This window comes from Ostrea edulis, chromosome 7 (assembly GCF_947568905.1).
Source record: "Ostrea edulis chromosome 7, xbOstEdul1.1, whole genome shotgun sequence".
In the NCBI taxonomy this organism is placed as follows: Eukaryota; Metazoa; Mollusca; class Bivalvia; order Ostreida; family Ostreidae; genus Ostrea; species Ostrea edulis.
This window is the reverse complement of record NC_079170.1, coordinates 19,296,238-19,317,256: the sequence shown is the minus strand read 5'-3', so window position 1 is coordinate 19,317,256 and position 21,019 is coordinate 19,296,238. Positions and strand designations below refer to the sequence as shown.

At 34.6% G+C, this 21,019-nt stretch overlaps 1 protein-coding gene across 2 annotated transcripts in view; it reads left to right on the top strand.

Moving 5' to 3' along the window:
• Positions 1 to 9,503: 9,503 nt before the first annotated feature.
• Positions 9,504 to 21,019, top strand: part of LOC125653861 (uncharacterized) — a 30,920-nt gene continuing 19,404 nt past the window's right edge. The window contains exons 1-6 of one of the 2 annotated variants that reach the window (XM_048883539.2): positions 9,504 to 9,738; positions 15,119 to 15,198; positions 15,693 to 15,885; positions 16,262 to 16,369; positions 16,467 to 16,545; positions 18,977 to 19,113. In XM_048883539.2, the coding sequence (XP_048739496.2) occupies positions 15,130 to 15,198; positions 15,693 to 15,885; positions 16,262 to 16,369; positions 16,467 to 16,545; positions 18,977 to 19,113 (586 nt within the window). In that variant the 5' untranslated portion in view covers positions 9,504 to 9,738; positions 15,119 to 15,129. Of the gene's footprint in view, positions 9,739 to 11,402; positions 11,844 to 15,118; positions 15,199 to 15,692; positions 15,886 to 16,261; positions 16,370 to 16,466; positions 16,546 to 18,976; positions 19,114 to 21,019 lie in introns of those variants that run through there. The other variant, XM_056143606.1, reaches the window with a different exon arrangement.

The following is a 21,019-nucleotide window of genomic DNA, read 5'->3' as shown; positions in this document are numbered from 1 at the left end:
TACGAAGAGGCTTACTTTTACAATCGACGGCTGACTTTTACAGTTTAAAGGGCCAACTCCAAATATGAAAAATTTGGAAGTGGTATTTGCAAAATTGAAAGACTTTACCGCATTCAGTTGTTCTATACATTGTTTAACGTTCTACTCGATAATTTTTCACTCAGCTCAGTAAAACTCTCCACATTTAGAAGTGAGAATCACGGGTCTTTCAGGTATAACCTTAAAAACAGAGACCCCGCCCGTGCAGCGGCATGCGTTAGCACGATAAAGAACCCTCACTACTACTGCGCTGGGCGCTAAACATAGGGGCGGATCCAGAATTTTTTTCCAGGGGGAGTTAAACCTTTTCACAAAATCGAACCGGTGATATAACTCATGTTATATTGTAATTTTTTTTTTATCTTTGCATATTCCAGGGGGGGGGGGGGTCCGAACCCCCCTTCTAGATCCGCACAGGGGTCTACATTTGTGGTACTTCACCTACAGATGATGCCCTCTCAATATGAGTGAAAAATCCAGGAAGGCAAGTAAAAGCAACCGATCAATCATGTGGAGACGTCACTATTGCCGGCGAAGGGCTGCAAAATGTACGCATATGCTCGGCGCTTACGGCCTTTGAGCAGGGATGGATCTTTATTATGCCATATCTGTTGTGACACGAGACCTCGGGTTTTCCGGTCTTATCGGAAGGATCAACCTATGTAGTCGTCTCTTACAACAAGCAAGGGGTATTTGCAGAGGACCTATTCTAACCCGGATATCTACGGAGTACGGCATTTCTAAAGGACAAGCATATGTCAAATGTTTATATCGATAATGTATAGATTATACTAGTATACTAGGAGTAATCGATTTTCATGGGGGCGAATTTTCATGAATCATTACCACAAACATCGTTGATTCTATTGTGTATATTGATATACATGTATACAATTACAACTCACTTATTGGCTGTTTTTACATTTAAACCTAGATATTCAATACGAAAGAGAGGGAAACAAGGACTTTTTTTTTTAAATGAGAGGGAGGGGCTATGAAAAAATATATCTCGACAAGCCTACCCCTCGACTTTTTGGTCTAGTATAGAGCTGCCGTTCAAAAGTATGTGTGTGGATGAGTAGGGGTTGCTTTAATTTGTTCCTTGCGGAGCCAGAATCATAAGATGTGAGGTATAGAGAACATTTAAGCTTTCAGGACTGATGACACATTATTTAGAAATAGCAGGATAACTTGAGGTCGTCTGCTTACAGTGAGTGCGCTGTGGTACACTTATGATATATAGTAAAGCTTTAAAAACACTCTTTTTATGGCAATTTTCTGGGTCCCGTCATGCATTTCACAGCTCGTCATTCGCAGTTAATAAATTACATTTACATTTGAATATCGATAAATTTAGCTTAATGAAATATTAAAACGAGTAGTGCATTGTGAATGCTTCGAACAAATGTAGAAAGAATAAGAGTTGCTAACGAGTTTTCAATACTCTTGTAATAAACATATTTGTCGGTTTTGGTGTTTTACTAAAGCAGTCTTTACATTCATTTTGGTCCAATTTCTGTAGTTGGAGTTGATCCCTTTAAATTGTAAAAGTCAGCCGTCGATTGTAAAAGTAAACCTCTTCGTAAAACTCCAATTATAAATACATTATACACTTACTCATTTATATTTTAGTGCCACGACTCTAAATTACCCATCTGAAGAAACTTTGAAGAATATTCAAAACTTGCTTTTTTTTTTTAATTTTCTATGGGTGAAACGCGATAGAATTAAAAGAAACACAGTAATTGGGAACATTGTTGATGGTGGAATCGGGATCATCGATGTGGAAAGTAAATTCAAATCGTTAAAAGCTACGTGGATAAAGCGCTTATCCCAAGATAATTCTACAATAAAATCCTTTTTCGAATCATGTATAAGTAAAAAATCAATAGATTTAATCTATCTCTTGAAAACTAGCAATAAAAATATATGTGATCTTAAAACTGCTTTTAAAAAACTACCAACTTTTTTGGTGAAGGTTAGAGTGCGTTTAGTGAATGCAAACTTAAAGGAAAAATATATGCATCAGCAGACAAGGCTCTATCACAACCGATCTGGCGAAATGAAAATTTCCAAATAAAAAAACATTCTTTATTTTACCCTCATTTGGGCAAAAGGAGGGATTCTGTACGTAAACAATCTATTTGACCAAGAGGGAAACAAGTTTATAAATACAACGAATAATGACAACTCTTTATTGAGCAACAATGAAAAAAGTATCTTTAGATAAACTTAGATGTAAAATGTTATATAAGATTTTCATTTCTAAAAAAAATTCATTAAACCCTATTTTGAGAAAACGTTGACAAAACGTTTTAATTACTTCAAAGAACACAGAAAATCAATCTATGGATCAAAAATAATAAAATACAGAGACAAACAACTTGCTGAATTCAATTTCAAACTTCTACATAATTCATTGAACAATAATAAATCTGAGAGCATCTGGAATAAGAACGTATAAAATTTATGCAATATCTGAAAATTGACGGAAGATATAAAACACTTAATATTTGATTGTAAAAATGTTAAACAGATTTTCATTTTTACCCCCCCCCCCCTCTGATTTGGCATATACTTAGGTTAGATACTGTTATCTGCACAGAGGTGCAAATTATATTTGACTTTATATTACGTAGTATCAGCAAAATGTGTGAAATAAAGACTGGAATATATTAGATGTTTTACCCGCTGAATTGACTTTAAAATTTCTGTTGATATTGGAAATGCATCATGAAAAAAATGGATAGAAATGAGGCCTACACTTTGTGAATAATCGTGGTTACTTCATGAGACTAAAGAACTAGTTCATATATAATGAAAGGATAATAATTATAGATGAAAGGAATGATGCCCAAAAGCGGGTTTATAAACGCCCAATTTGAAACCAGAGCCTAGAGAGACGACACTCATTAAATACACCCTTGAAAAAGAAATGTTCCCGGAGTGAGTTTTCTTTTGACGAGAAATATTAAAAAATGGCATGGGCTTTAGAATCTGTTTTTTTTTTCTTTTCGAAAGGTGGTTAACTTTAAAACAGAGTTATTTTGGTGTTAACTTCTCTGTTAAAGTTAACTATGTTCTTAACTGCTTTTCAAAATTAAGCAAGTTTGCGTTTAGTTTTAGGCATAAAAAGTGTTAACACTGCTTATTTTAATCCACCTCCAGTACCTATGTTAAGTCGCAAATGTATCTCTCTATGGTGTGTCCTTACAGGGCCTCAACATTTAGTGACTGGTACAATAAGGATCTATAGTTTGATTTTCAGGAAATGATACATATAATCTCCTGTTCTTGTATGTTTATATATTGTTTTTGTTATTCTATGTTCTAATTGCTATCATTTATCACTGGGTATGGATGAAAAGCAAATTGTTTTGGGCCTCAATCTTTTCAAGTCCGAAAAGGTAAAACTAATGTTACCATTGTGGTCAGTATAATGAATGGGTGGTATTTCACTTGTTGGTATGGAAAGAAAAATCTTTAAGTGATTCCCAGTTTAGTTTGTTATCACTTCAGGTGAAAATTAATATTGTCATGATAATTAGGAATTTCATCCCCCCCCCCCTATTGTTAACATTGTTCCTTATTTCTGAAAGACAATCCAATCATAGTCTCTCTTTGCTATTCGTGGTTTTTCTTAATTCGCTGCGATAGTGCATAGCTTTTATTCTCTTTTTATAAATGAGAATTCATCCCCAGTTTGTCGTTAAGTCTTATAGTCACAGGGTTTTCTTGTTTAGATTGATCTATATGTATGACCGACATAATTTTTTCTGTAAAGTTTAGTCTAGCATTTTCTATGTTTTCAGTATTTTCGACAATGTACTGCCGGTCGCCTTGTTGAATGCGTTTGTTTAAGAGTTCTAAATCGACTTCCTTGTAATCTTGTAATTTCTTACTTCACGTTTGTTGTTTCTGCATTGGAGTTATATTGAATGGATACGTAGGTAGCTATATGATAAATTAATTGTAGGCCTATAACAAACAACATCTTAGACAGGTATTTTTCACTAATGATTATCGGATCTATAAGCGCGGTTATATTTCTGGTGCTCGCCGTGGATTGTTGCATTTGATATCAGTTAGACGACAGCTGTCCATGCTTGTGTAAACATGTATCTCATGCACTGTACCTGGATTTCTAAACATAAGAAAAGGGCCTTTTAAATAGTGCACATTGCCTTATCAGCTCAGATAGGTGGTTAAGTATAAAATAGTAGTTATAATGTAGACGAAATGTTATGATATTCCTTGTTTCGTCCACCCGGTTCTAATTCCCCAGACTTTTTGTTAAAATGACATTTTGATAAAATAGCTGAACTACTAATCAGTATGAAAAGTTATATATTTTAACACAAAAGGCCGACGTGACACATTACATTTCCTTTCAGTTTAGATCAAACATGTTGAGAACTGCATGAACAGGCATGTGAAGATGTCATTGAAGATAACCTGAATAGTTGTATTTGTTTTTGAAAGTTCCAGTCTTCACGTAAGTATCTTGTTTCTCACCTGTGGGTTTATCTCTCCATTTCCTTTCATTCATTCATACTTTATTTCCTCCTTTAGGAGATTATGAAGAAAATACATTTACATCAATATAATTACAAATACATGTACATACAAAGAAAGAAAGAAAAGAGAAAAACACATTGTGTACACAATATAAACAAAAATAGAAAAGAATAGGATATTCTTAGTTGTACACCTCGACATATGAGTACATATGGTAGCAGCTGTCCCTTTTAAAGCCAAAGCATATTTAATATAGATATATTTACTGCAGTGAGCATCTGTAGTATAGGGCTGAAGTGCTGCGCACCAATTTAAAGTTCAGCAGACGGAATGATGTGGCGTCCATCTTATTTAAAGGTGTAGATATTTGGCCACCAAGAAGAACAAGGTACCATTCAAATTCCGAGAGCCCACAGAGTTCTGCACACAGTTCGACACTGAAGTTATTAGCGATGGCGTTCCACCACTGTTCTCGTATGCTGGCGGTACTTAGACACAAACAAGACGAGTGACAGAAAACATCCATGAACGAATTACCACATAAATGACAGAAATGAACAAGGCCATTTACATGCATACCTGTATATATTTTGCATATGAATTTGCAAAGGTCAATGTTACCTAATTTCCAAATTGTGGCAGGTTTTATATCTGAAAATATTTGTCTGAATAAATGGAAATCCGGACTGTTCATCCTCAATTGCCGCTGGTCTTGGTGATACAATGATACGGTATTTCTGGATATCCTTTTCCAGGATAACTTATCTGGGAAGAATCCGTTGTCAAGCCATGTACTTATATAAATGGTAAGATTGTATGTTTGCAAGGTTTGAATGATATCTGGAATAAAACCATATTGGACTTCTGAAAGGTTTTGCCAGTAAGAAAATAATCGAGTCAAGAATATTTTCTTTGGTAGAGTGTTTATGTCCATTCGACAGAGCCTTCCTAAGAACAGTAGTTTTCTTGTATATATTTCTGCGCTGATGGGCAATACATCAAAAAGTGACTCACATATATCGGATCTGCATAATTTTGGTAAATTTAGAGATTTTTTGCACACAAAATGTTGAAAAATACAAAGGTTTTGGCGGTCTGAACAGGTCATATTATTCCAGAGTTCGCATCCATAAAGTACTGTAGGCATAACGATTGTTTTATATAAATGAGATACCGTCATTGGGTTGAGAAAATGGGATCCTATGTCAGATAGTGCAAAAAAGGATTTTCTGCCCTTTTCGCAGGCTCTTCCTATTCTTTCAGAAAGTTGGAATTTGTGATGAATCACGATACCTAGGTGGTTATAGGATTCTTCACATGGAATCGATGATTGTCCCAGATGCCAAGGAAAGTTGTTATCCATTTTACTCCTCTTACCACGGAATTTCACCACGAACGATTTTGACGCATTGAAGGAAAATCGCCATTTATTCGAATATGCGTATGCAATATCTAACAAGTTTTGGAGGGCCATTGGGGATAATCCAATGCAGGATATATCATCTGCCAATGAGGGACAGCTGCTCATAACATTAAGGATACCTGTATTAGGACTACTTAGCTCTAATTCATCAACAAGATCGTTAATATAAACAAGATATAAAAATGTAGACAAAACACCACCTTGTCTTACACCTTGATCAACAGAGAACCATCTAGATTGAGTTTGATTTACAACAATAGAGCTAGATGTTCCTTTATGACAGTTATTAATCAGTGACCAGGTTTTACCTTTTATTCCAAGTTTGTAAAGCTTTAACATGAGGCCATCCCTCCAAACAGTATCAAAAGCCTTACTGCTATCCAAAAAGCTAACATAGACATTGTTGCCTTGTTCTATATTATGAAAAATTGTCTCTTGTAAATTAAACGACGCGGTTAAACAACCTAGATATTTTTGAAAACCTTGTTGTTGAGCATTTGGGAAATGTTTTGATACAAGAGTTGAGTTTGAGATACGAGATAGAATTATTTTCTCAAGTATTTTAAAAAAGCAGGGCAAAAGAGATATAGGCCTATAACTGTTGCATGCGGCTTTCGATTTGTCTCCACCTTTATACAATGGAACTATTAAGCCGCGCTTCCATTCATGGGGAATATTACCGCAGGCTATGACTGCATTGAACATTTTCAGAAGACAGAGAGTAAGAATTTTACCTCCGTGAATAATATGTTCATTTGTTAGTGAATCATGGCCAGGTGCTTTCCGTAACTTTAGATTATTTATAATTGGTGTAAGTTCTTCCAGTACTATATTACCACCCGGTAAGTCACTAACATCAACCTCACATTCTTTTATAATGTTGCTAATATTATTCTCAACTTCGTATTTAAAGTTAGAATCAAAATGTTCCTCTTCTAAAGGACTGTAAATTTTTTCAAAATGAGAAGCAAAGACTTCCGCTACACTATTTGGGTCATTTTGAATCTGACCATTGTTGTCTTCTATTTCGGGATAAATTCTAGAGGTTCGGGGTTTTCTGCGTTTGGCTAATTTCCAAAATAGACGTATGTCACATTCTGCCGCATTGTCGAGGTCACGGTAAACCTTACACATGTGTTTTTCATGTTCTTCATTTAGAGCGTTTCGAAACAGTCGCTTTGCTCTTTTATAATTTCGATATGATGTAAAGTTCATACCGCGAGGACGTCCTTCAGATATCCATACACGACGCTTAGAACGTTCAATAGTGTGAAGTTCTTTAACGACTTTTGTCCATTCCGGACGAGTAAAAGGATTGAATGACGTAAATGGGATTGATTCCCTGGCACATCTGTGGAGAGTATTCGAAATAGTACGGATATACTCGCCCAGGTCTGTATTGTTATTTATGTTAGATTCTAACAGGTGCTCTAGGGCGTTATCAACTTTCTGTTTGTATTCTACGACAGCCTCGGGTGCAGCTTTGTGCCACGCCGGTAATTGTGATTGGGTGTACCTAAGATTATGTGTAGCTATATTGAAATCCATAGTTGCTATGATAGGTAAATGGTCTGAAGTTGTAGAAAACGTACCTTCCGGAATAATTCTATAACTTTGCAAATTTTCTAAGACATACTTGTCAAAAAGAATATAATCTAAGGTTGTAAATTTTTGAACAAAAGAAAACCCTGGAAGCCCCCGCATTTTTAAATGTGTTGATTCCAAAATCTAACATATAATGAATTGTATATAAAAATGTATATTGGACTTGGAAAGCGTGCATAAATTCAAGTGTATATTTTTGTTTTATCTAAGTAACTTCCTTTGAGAGCTATGCACATTAACCTAAGCCTGCATGTTGAAACTCTCAGAATGGCAAGTTGAAGACAGCCTGATCAAGGCTACACCATATAACTTCTTTATCGTGAAGTACAGTCTATTATAAATATACAACACCCGCCGTAAAATGGCCGAGATATTGCCAAAACGGTAAAACCGTATAATCAATCAATCATTTTAAAATTACAAATGATTTAAAGATACCAAAGGCCCTCCTATACCCAAGTTTGCTTGATGCCCGACACAGTATAATTTCTAACCAACAGTTTAGGCGTCCAGATCATGCATTTAGATAGAAAAAGATAAATCATTTATTTAATATAACATTTACTTTTGCTATATCACCCCTAGTAGAGGGTAGGAACTAGCATAAGTATTAAAGGACACAACGCATGTTTGTAAACATTTTCATTTTTCAGCAAAATTAACTCTTTTTATGCCTAAAACTACTTTAAATGTGTTTAAATGAAATATTTTGCGTAGTTTTCGAGTTTAAAAGCGATGAAATTCAAATCTTGCGATATGCATATTTTTTCCCCTTCAAGTTTGAAGTGACGTAGTCAATCCCATAGTCAGCGTTCAATTCAAGATGGCTATTCGCCGATTTACTACGATTTTCATTTTACTAATTTTCTTGAATATTTACGAATCTTGTAGCTGATCTCCCACGAGATAAGACAATTTCATTATATTGAGATCTGATATGGATATTATCGCAGTAAATGTTCAAAATGGGGTAGAAAATTTTCGATTCATGATTTGCTTATAGTTTATCCATTCGCTCTGAAAATAGGGATCATGGATGTAATGCAATCTTTTCAAGTCCGAAAAGGTAAAACTAATGTTACCATTGTGGTCAGTATAATGAATGGGTGGTATTTCACTTGTTGGTATTGAAAGAAAAATCTTTAAGTGATTCCCAGTTTAGTTTGTTATCACTTCAGGTGAAAATTAATATTGTCATGATAATTAGGAATTGCACCCCCCTCCTATTGTTAACATTGTTCCTTATTTCTGAAAGGTAATCCAATCATAGTCTCTCTTTGCTATTCGTGGTTTTTCTTAATCCGCTGCGATAGTGCATAGCTTTTATTCTCTTTTTATAGATGAGAATTCATCCCCAGTTTGTCGTTAAGTCTTATAGTCACAGGGTTTTCTTGTTTAGATTGATATATAAGTATGACCGACATAATTTTTTCTGTAAAGTTTAGTCTAGCATTTTCTATGTTTTCAGTATTTTCGACAATGTACTGCCGGTCGCCTTGTTGAATGCGTTTGTTTAAGAGTTCTAAATCGACTTCCTTGTAATCTTGTAATTTCATACTTCACGTTTGTTGTTTCCGCATTGGAGTTATATTGAATGGATACGTAGGTAGCTATATGATAAATTAATTGTAGGCCTATAACAAACAACATCTTGGACGGGTATTTTTCCACTAATGATTATCGGATCTATAAGTGAGGTTATATTTCTGGTGCTCGCCGTGGATTGTTGCATTTGATATCAGTTAGACGACAGCTGTCCGTGCTTGTGTGTACATGTATCTCATGCACTGTACCTGGATTTCTAAACATAAGAAAAGGGCCTTTTAAATAGTGCACATTGCCTTATCAGCTCAGATAGGTGGTTAAGTATAAAATAGTAGTTATAATGTAGACGAAATGTTATGATATTCCTTGTTTCGTCCACCCGGTTCTAATTCCCCAGACTTTTTGTTAAAATGACATTTTGATAAAATAGCTGAACTACTAATCAGTATGAAAAGTTATATATTTTAACACAAAAAGGCCGACGTGACACATTACATTTCCTTTCAGTTTAGATCAAACATGTTGAGAACTGCATGAACAAGCATGTGCAGATGTCATTGAAAATAACCTGTATAGTTGTATTTGTTTTTGAAAGTTCCAGTCTTCACGTAAGTATCTTGTTTCTCACCTGTGGTTTGATCTCTCCATTTCCTTGTTTTACATCGTAGAATTTTAATTACTTATTACACAAATCTTCCATCAGATAATACATGTAACAGGAAATACTGTTGACAATTTCGTTATTATCAGGGGCGGATGCAGGATTTCAATTAGGGGGGGGGGAGTGAACAAATCCCCAAAGGCAAGAGGTCTAGTGGCCACCTGTGGGCCCCGATTAATTAATGAAGGACAAAGCCCTGATTGGGGCCCCAAGGGCGTAACCCTGGAAGCTCCCGAATTGCAAAGTATTTTGATTGCAAAATCTAACATATAATGAATTGCATATGAAAATGTATATTGGACTTGGAAAGTGTGCATAAATTCAAGTGTATATTTTTGTTTTATCTAAGTAACTTCATTCGAGAGCTATGCACATTGACCTAGGCCAGTATGCTGGAACTCTCAGAATGGCAAGTTGAAGACAGCCTGATCAAGGCTACACCATCTAACTCCTTCATCTATCATGAAGTACATTCTGATAAAAATATACAATACCCGCCGTAAAATGGCCGAGATATTGCCAAAACAGTGTAAAACTGTATAATCAATCGATCATTTTAAAATTACAGATGATTTAAAGATACCAAAGGCCCTCCTATACCCAAGTTTGCTTGATGCCCGACACAGTATAATTTCTATCCAACACTTTAGGCGTCCAGATCATGCATTTAGGTAGAAAAAGATAAATCATTTATTTAATATAACATTTACTTTTGCTATACCATCCCTAGTAGAGGGTAGGAACTAGCATAAATATTAAAAGACACAACCCATGATACCTATTTTCATAACGCATGGATAAACACTAAGCAAGTCATAAATCGAAAATTTTCTACCCCATTTTGAACATTTACTGCGATAATATCCATATCAGATCTCAGTATAATGAAATTGTCTTTAATTATCTCGTGGGGGATCAGCTACAAGATTCGTAAATATTCAAGAAAATTAGTAAAATGAAAATCGTAGTAAATCGGCGAATAACCATCTTGAATTGAACGCTCACTATGGGGTTGACTATGTCACTTCAAAACTTGAAGGGGAAAAATATGCATATCGCAAGATTTGAATTTCATCGCTTTTAAACTCGAAAACTACGCAAAATATTTCATTTAAAACACATTTATAGTAGTTTTAGGTATAAAAAGAGTTAATTTTGCTGAAAAATAAAAAAGTTTAGTAACATGCGTAGAAATATTTTGCGTAGTTTTCGAGTTTAAAAGCGATGAAATTCAAATCTTGCGATATGCATATTTTTTCCCTTCAAGTTTTGAAGTGACGTAGTCAACCCCATAGTGAGCGTTCAATTCAAGATGGCTATTCGCCGATTTACTAGGATTTTCATTTTACTAATTTTCTTGAATATTTACGAATCTTGTAGCTGATCCCCCACGAGATAATTAAAGACAATTTCATTATACTGAGGTCTGATATGGATATTATCGCAGTAAATGTTCAAAATGGGGTAGAAAATTTTCGATTTATGACTTGCTTAGTGTTTATCCATGCGCTATGAAAATACGGATCATGGATATAATGTAATGAGCCCCCCCCCCCCCCCCCAGATGTTTTCTAACTCAGAGATAAACTCAGTAATCAGGATTGGCTTATGAGGTATCTATACCAAATCTAAAATTGGTTACATTATATATGCAATGAAGACATGCATTTGTTTATTGTTTTATCTCAAAGAAGATTCTGGAAGTGGTAAGAAACTTCTGTCAGGGAAATGTCATGTGTTTACAATCGTAGTACGCGACATAGATCGCTGAGAGTTTGATAAGTGTTTCGAAGTTATCGTCATTTATCGATTATTCCATTAGCAAAAAGTAAACAAAAACTAGATTGGATATCTACTGAGGTCATTTGAATGGTCCGTAAAATATTAAGTTGGCCAATTTGAAGTAGGCCGATATAGGGTATATCAGTTGCATATAGACGTTTCTTATCTATTACATAATGCCTGCATAGATTGTTCAAAGCGGCAATTTACTGAGCTTGCTTTTAATGCAAAACTTTAGGGAAGAAGACTTTATGAAGAATATCAAAACAAGTCAGTGAAAAAACTATCGGCCCTTTCGAAATTGGATTGTTTAAAACATGTTAAAATGTTATTATTTCTTTATTATTACTTTTTGTTTTTTAATTTCATGATCCCTATAGTGTAGATGTTCTAACTCCAGGGAGGGACCAAACCTGACGTAAATAGTTACTATACAATATCTTAATAACAACTTCTTTAATAATGCTATCGATACTAGATAGAAACTGAATAGATGTTTATAAGAACAGAGAAAGTGTTTAAATTTCATGATTCAAGGAGTAGAGGTTTTGGTACCAGGACGGGACCAAAATCATCATAGTGATTAAATTTGTGCGATAACATTTCTAACTTCTTTATAACTTATTTCAGGATTTCCGCTCCTCCGAGGTTGTTACGGCACGTTTGGTTGCCTTGGCACGTTCGGTCACCCGAGAACGATGCGTGCGGCACGTTTGGTCGCCGACGACCATTCGTGCCGCATGTTTCGTCGCCAGCGACCAAAGATGCAGCACGTATTGTCGACCGGCGACCGAATGTGCCGTGAGGGTGGACACGAATGGTCGTCAATCTTAGGCCATATCTGAGCACGAATGGTCGCCACCCAATCCCCCTTTTCCAAACCCCAACTTTGTTCATATGTGTATCTGCGTTTTCGCTCATGCGTGTCTGTGTGTAATTGAGTGAGGGTGTTAGTGTGTGTGCGCATGCATGTGTGCATGTGTGTGTATACATGCATGTGGGTGTATATTTGTGCGTGTGTGCGTATGTGTGTATTCATGTGTAATAAAGTTTGTTTTGCATTACACACGCATATACATGCACACATTTATGACACAACTAAAGTACGATACAAAGACAAAAAAAAAACAAACAAAAAAACAACAAAAAACACAACAAAAAAAACAAACAAAAAAAAAACAACCCCCCTCCAAAAAAAAAACAAACAAACGGGCATTTCTGCATGGAATTTGATGTAAATCTATTTTGAAAACGCCCGAGTCGCAACATTTTAGTAACACAATACTCTTACATACCTAGCTGCAAAAATGTAGCCCTCTCCGATTTTATTTCGGAGGGGGTAGGGCTACACCTCCTTAAGATCTCCGTAATGGTGCAAATGCGGGTACTCCCGCAACATTTTTTACCATTCTAATCATTTTCTGACTTTCTTTACTTAAATAAAACGATACCTTATGTTTCTTAGTCAATATATAAATTTACAACCTGCAACTTACGATTTGTGAAGCTCTATTCTAATGTTTTCAACAATTTCGATATATTCCAACTTCTCGATTCATATTTGTGCGCCATGTTTGATGTACTGAAGTTTCAACTTCCGATTGTCAAGTTATTTGCATATGCCATATAAGCTAGTATTTACATCAATAGACAAGTACGAGGAAAAAGCTATTTTGTCGGTATTAAAAAGGATTTAATTAGATTTAATATCAAGTTAAAAACGAACAGCAGAGTGTAAATTTTTTCTACAACCATATGGTTTTCCTTTCTTTTTCTGTTTTAAGTTTTTCAGTAATTCCACCTACGAGATCTCACGATAACAAGCATGGCGGAAGAGACGAAGAATTTCGCATGCTGTACATGATTTTTAATGAAAAACACCTTTTTTAGACATGCCCAATCACAAAGTTGGTACTCCTTTTGATGTAAACAACATTTGGGACTAATACAGGGAGCTTATTATCGGTTTTTCATAAAATTATTTTGCTCCATTACGGAGATCTTATGGAATACTTATCATTTCCATTAGTGGAACTCTTCAAACTAAAGGCGCGTAAAGTCGTGCTACCGGGACAACATACGTAAACATTACTTAGGCATACATAATATAAATTATGGTATCGGATACATATTATATATAACCGACTTAAACCACAACATTGATTAAAATTCTAAAGTCAAATTTCGGAATTGATTATTCTTACAAGAAAACAGATGAACTTATTAAACTATGTAAGGGAGTGCAGATACTTTTGCCAAATCTGACCGATATAAAGCATCAATCTCAAGAAGAACTGCGAAGGGAAAAACCTATATGCACATCCAACACAAGAACTTTTCTTGTAATTAATGTGATTAATATGTTTTTAAAGTTATTCTGTCAGACTATGAAGACATTCTATTTTATCATACAATTAGGAGAGGTTCATATGACATGGACTTGGTAATCGTACACAAACACCCCCCCCCCCCTCAATTTCCATATTTCAGAACAAGTTATATATATGTAAAACTGCATTTTTTGAGACGTTTATCACACTAATTAACACAACTAATGCGTTTCCAAACTGCATTTAAGCTATTTTGAAAATTACAAAATATTGATGGATTTAGGACAGAGATATTTGTAATTTTTAAAATAGGTGTGGTAGAGTTTAAAAACATGTAACATTTTTAATAAGATTGTGTTAGAATATATATTTGAAAAATGCAGTTTGACCAATGGTTATTTTATTTAAAAATACACCATGTATTTTAACTCTTAAAAAAAAGGGGGGGGGGTGCTATGACCCTTTTGTTTATAGTCTCGCTTACTTCGTTTATGTCCCAGTAATCTCGCACTTGCTCGCGAGACTTGTGCATTTTCTTACCACTGACGCACAAGAGTCATCAAAGCGTGATAACTCTAACGAGCTGGTAATGAGAATTATTGTAACCCTATCCAGAAAACGTCAGAATAAAAAAAAATCGGATAGGGCTACATTATTGCAGCTATTACATACCATCCATATGACACGCCGTTTTATTATTAATATTATTTTGTGTGTGTGTTCTAATTTTTTTTTATATTATACATTTATTCCTCTTAAAAGATATCTCATGAATGTTATAAGACATCTTATAAAAGATATAAAACATCTTAATATGCTTTTTTTTTTCTTTATAAGATATCTCATTTAACATATGAGATATCTGATATAGTATATAATATATCTCATTAACTTTATACGATGTCTTATTATAACGTTTTTGATTTAAGATATCTCATAACCTTTTATAAGATATTTTGTAACTTTTATAAGGTATCTTATAAAAGAGATTTTATATGATATATCATAAATTTTAAAAGATATCTTATAAAACATATAAGATATATTGTATCTTGGACCGATTGGCGCAATCGGCCCCATCTTGGACCACTCCATTTAGTCCCCTCGTACGACAAGCAAGGGGTACTGAGGATATATTCTAATCCGGATCCCCATGGGACATTTAAAAAGATACAATCAAGACGTTTGGATTATTTTGTTTATTTTTAACTCCAGACAATTTTGAAATGAGGCGCAGTGTAATTGTGGTGTTTCTGTTCTACCTCACACAAACGATTAACACCAAACAAGTACAGGTAATCTCGTTTTTATGTTTTACATCTATAAACAAATAATTTCATAAATAACATGTTTTTATATGGAATGGGAGATAGAGAAAATGGCACATACAGCAATTTTCTCACATTCTCTCCACATCGATCGGTGAAGGTAGTGAAAAATACAAAATAAACACGAATAGTTTTAGTAACACTTTAGCGCTTCCATTTCCAGTCTTCAGAAATGAAAGCTTTACTAAACATCATCGTGCTTCTTTTTTCTCTAAACACACACAGACACCCACCCACATTCATGATTAACATGGAAAAATAGAAAACTGATCATTTCTGTACCTCACTAGCAATCGCAGGTTGGATTGTGAAGGAATCTTGATTATGACGAATCACGTCTTTAGATATTCATAATCATTACACATTTATTCATATATGATTGATATGTGATTCATATTTCTTCCTCAACTAACTTGTAAGATTTTAAATATTTGCACGAAACTTTGTTTTGTCATGGGTAGAACTATAGCTCTTTCGGATATTCCTTCCCGGTGAATTACGCAGAGAAATGTCCACGGACTGCAGAAGAGTGGGACAACTCTTCACGACGATTGAACTGTAGCAAAACGCATGTATATCATTGTGCTCCTGACAAGAATCTCTCATCTCTTATCGAATTCTGTTATCCAAGTAAAGGATATATGTTTCAAAAAGGTAATCAGGAATATAGAGTGGTAATGAAATCAACGAAAATGTAGAAATATTATTGTAATTTTCTCTGCTATTTCTTTAAGACAGAAATGTTTTTGTATTCAATGATTTTGAAATAGAAAACCCATATAAAAAAAATACTTACAGCCTTTCGCAGCTCAGATTTGTTACTGAATAATCATTGAAGTATCTGATGAAATAACAAAACAGTTTCAGTGAATATGTATTGATGTGTTTCATATCGATTGTTAGGCCGTTCTTGGTATAATGATTTTGACTAAGGATAACTCCATTTACCTAATAAAGATATTATTCACGTTAAGAATTCTCAGAAATTATACATTCTAGATAAATTATTTGCTGTTGATATATTTTGGAGGAAATTGTCTAGAACTGGCTGACGTTGGAATCCTAAACCATGTCAAATGTGGACACTTTTCATTTGGCTGTCCAGATAAAGATTTCTCCGGCAACGAAATCTATAAATGTAAGAACTTGGCTATGAAATAATAAAGTTTTAAAATAAAGATAAATAAAAATAAATTAAATAAAATAAAATTGGAATATGATATTTCTTGCTACAGTTCCAAGCTGTTTGTCCATCACTGCCAACTGTTTTACAGCAGATGTTGAATGTCTTAACAAAAAGTGTTTGAAACAAGGGTAAGGCTGTTTTTAAATATAAATAATTGTCGTGTTGAAATTTTTTAAAACTATTTTGATAGAGTTAAAGTTTGCATATTTATTTGGTATATTCAGGAATGTAATCCTATTAGATTTAGTTAATGTCAATGTGAACGGATTGTGTCGCGCGCTGAAGTTGGTTGGTTCATAGAGGAAAATGCGATTTGTAATATAAATATATTGACTATGAACGGATTATGAACGCGACTGAGAGAGCGTAATGGTTGAAAAGATAGAACATCTGTTACAAAGATCTTGCAAGTGACACCGTTGGATTAACTTTGTAAACTTATGTGGATTATCATCCCAATCTTGCGGTTTCCTACCTCCAAAATACAGTACACCTTGCAATGTTGATAAAAGGCAGGGTGACACGAAATGTGACGTTATGTCTATGTGTTGACGTATGTCACAATAACAATAGAAGTAATTTAAACAAACGGTGTTTTAGTAAAGGAATATAAATATAAGAAATGAATATCACTTTTGAGTTGTTCATTGTCAATATGAACCAATTTGGATTTGAGGCAAATTCTCTGTGAATCGCTAGCGCGATTCACAGAATTTGCCTTAAATCCAAACCCGTTCATACTGACCACGAACAGCTCAAAAGTGTTGTTCATTTCTTAAATAAAATACATTAAAATAATACTTCTCATTACCAACTCGTTAGAGTTATCACGCTTTGATGACTCTTGTGCGTCAGTGGTAAGAAAATGCACAAGTCTCGCGAGCAAGTGTGAAATTACTGGGACATAAACGAAACGGTCATAGCACCCCCACCCCTTTTAAGAGTTAAAATATATGGTGTATATTTAAATAAAATAACCATTGGTCAAACTACATTTTTCAAATATTCTAACACAATCTTAATATGTTGTACGGTGTTACCGTTGAAGAGTGCGAAGCCCATTACTTCTTGCAACACGACTTATAGGCATTTTATCCGCCTCTTCATTTAACGCGGGAAATATAACGGTAGATTAATATTCATTTATAAATATATATTTTGAATGAAACTTCCTTGCGCTAAACACCCAGTAACATCTCATTAAAGGAGTGTATATGGGGTCAGCAGTTTTACATGATCCGCCTATTCATTGAACGCGGGAAATAAAACGGAAGGCGACGTAAACTGTACATTGTGACGTCACATTTAGTCTCGACGTTTTATTCTTTCTCAAAGCAAACATTTATAAACAACAATAATACATTCCGTATGCAATGAAAAGGGCCGTTAAAACCAAACAAAATTAACCAATAAATTCAAAATCGTAAAAAAGTGACCGTAATTTTATCGTATATTCTTATTCAAAGAAACTCATGAACTCGTTCATCTATTTAGTCGTATTACGGTTTTATATGTATGTATTTGCTAAAATATGTTACAATGATTATTATACTATTCATTTTGAACAAACTACGTGTTTAAATTACGAATTGCACGTTAGAGTCTTCTATTATTGGCATTCAAAATAAAACACGAATAACTGTTGAAACAGGTAATGAAAAAATAAATGGCGGCGCCCATATGGTTCACGAAAATTTCAGTGAACGTATATAGAGATTATCTCTTTTTCTTTTGCTGATTTTGACTTTTTTCTTTTACATACTTGTTACCTTTAGAGCCTTGCTTCGCGGACGTGTCTTTGGCCCGTCCGAGCTTTGCTCGGTATAACTTGTTCTAAAATATGGAAATTGAGGGGGGAGGTGTTCGTGTACGATTACCAAGTCCATGTAATATGAACCTGTCCTAATCGTATGATAAAATAGAATGTCTTCATAGTCTGACATAATAACTTTAAAAACATATTAATCACATTAATTACAAGAAAAGTTCGTGTGTTGGATGTGCAAATACGTTTTTCCCTTCGCAGTTCTTCTTGCGATTGATGCTTTATATCAGTCAGATTTGGCAGATTTAGTATCTGCACTCCCTCACATAGTTTAATAAGTTCATCTGTTTTCTTGTAAGAATAATCAATTCCTAAATTTGACTTTAGAATTTTGATCAGTGTTGTGGTTTGCAGTCGGTTATATATAATATGTATCCGATACCATAATTTATATTATGTATGCCTAAGTAATGTTTACGTATGTTGTCCCGGTAGCACGACTTTACGCGCCTTTCATTTGAAGAGTTCCACTAATGGAAATGATAAGTATTGTCAGTTATGTTTGGGAAAATGTAAAATGTTATGATGTTCACGATGTACACGTAAAATATTGAAATGTTGGTTGTTTGTTTTATGATAACTCACTTATTTCTAATACCTGGTGTTGCATGATTCCTAGTTTGTAACTGGGGAGCTACTTAAAGACTCAATTACATAATGACCTTGCTGTAGAACTGAACCTTTAGCAAAGCCAAGATGATTGTTTCTAATGGTTTCTAATTACACATCTGCAGGTGTAATGGGGTACCAAAAACAGAAGATAGAAGTACTGATTGTCCCTCGAAAGATAACATATACCTTCCATGGTTCGTTGTTTCGTTGGTATTGTTCTTCCTCTCAGCTGGGCTCAATCTATATCTAGGTTGGCAAAGTAAGTGCACAAATACAGGTTTTGTTTCTCCTATATCATCCTCATATTTTCCCCCTAGTTTTATCACGCCCGATGATAGAATCCATAAGACATGTAAATATTGCTAAAAATTAAGATAAACACCCCCTGTGATGAAGTCAGTTTTAGTACTAGTTGAAATTCGATATCCATGATAACGAAAATAATAGAGATCATAATTATTATGTTTTATTTGTTCGTTTGTTTGCATGCTACTAAATATCCCATCAGAGAATATTTCACCCATATAGATATGAACGGTTATATAATATATGTAAAGTAGAAATGTCACAAAGTTTAACTTATTCATGACACTCAAGGCCGTAGCAATGAGATTTTTGAGGTCATATTCGATACATGTACGTCTAAGGTTTGACGCGGCCCGAGGTTGCGAAGTGAGCGTTTTATCCACAATGTTAGCTTAGTACATGTCTTATTCAATATTATAACCGACGTCTTGGAGTAGACTTTGAAATATTTATCAATGAAAGCTCAACAATGTTACAAGACTAAATCTAGCAGTCTCCTGTGCAGGGATAGGGGCTGTCCGGTCAGCAACATCCATAACTTTCATTCTCAACTCCAGATTCAGGCCTCAGATACTCTCCGATGACATCATCAATAGCTATATATTGTAACGGGATTGTCTAGAGGTTAGTCCCGTACAAGATTAAACCTCCGAGTCCAATATGGACGAAGAGCTTTCCAGTGTTTTAAATGATTTATATCGTAAAAAAGATATCAAGTTAGACAAATTATAGATATATACAAGAAAGCTTGAGAAGGAGTGTGACTTTTAAATAATTACCGTAATTTTGCCCCTGTTCATACTGATAATCATAAATTAATCAAAATTATGTCTATCTCTCTATCTAACTTTTTAAAAAAATAATAATAATCTAAAACACGGCCGGTCAGAAACCAAGCCGCGCCCAGTCCGGACGGGCACTGAGTTTGTTTGTTATTTAATCGTGTTCTTCTGGCAATCATATAATTTTTCATTGTCAGCACTGTTTACCATATCCGAATCATCAATGGTACGGACTACCAAATATTGTTTTGAACTTAATCACTCCATATCATTATCTTCCCACCATTTGACTTCATAATCACATTGTTTTGGAAGTTTTCCCTCTAAATTTATCTGATTTCTGTAATTTTCAAGAATAATTCCATTTTCATACCGAACCGACCATGGCACACAAACTCTCTACACCATCGTCAGTAAACACGCTTTACAATGAAACCACCATTTTTATCACTCATTACAACAGTGTATCACTCTTATTACCAATGTAGATTATTAATACTTGTCGTATTTTCGTGTTATTTGTTTATGTAATATATGTCTCTTGATAACGACGCGGGTTGCGTCGAAAATTTGAGTTTTAAATATCCAACGGTGAACAGTGTCGTGTGGCCCTTTCAGTGCTCTCTCTCTCTCTCTCTCTCTCTCTCTCTCTCTCTCTCTCTCTCTCTCTCTCTCTCTATATATATATATATCATAATGTGTGTTACATACCACTCCGAATGAAATAAATTAAAAAAAAAACAAAACTGCGAAACATCACACCAATGTCAATTTATTATTATTACTGAACTTTAAAATCATAATTCAAAGTTTGGAAATGTTTTGAGCTGACTGACTTTGCGGGATGTTTTCAGGCTAGAATAGTAATGAACCGTCGAGCGCACAAACATATTTGTTATGTTTTAGTGGACAAGAATGAGACCACTCTTATTTCAATAAATGTGGCGATACACCTAATTTCACTTCAATCACAGCAATTTTAATGTTGCATTATGCCATACAAACAACTGCTCGATTGAATCCCCGATTGTGGACATAATTGTTTTGATCTGAACTGTCTACATATGGCTAGCCGTT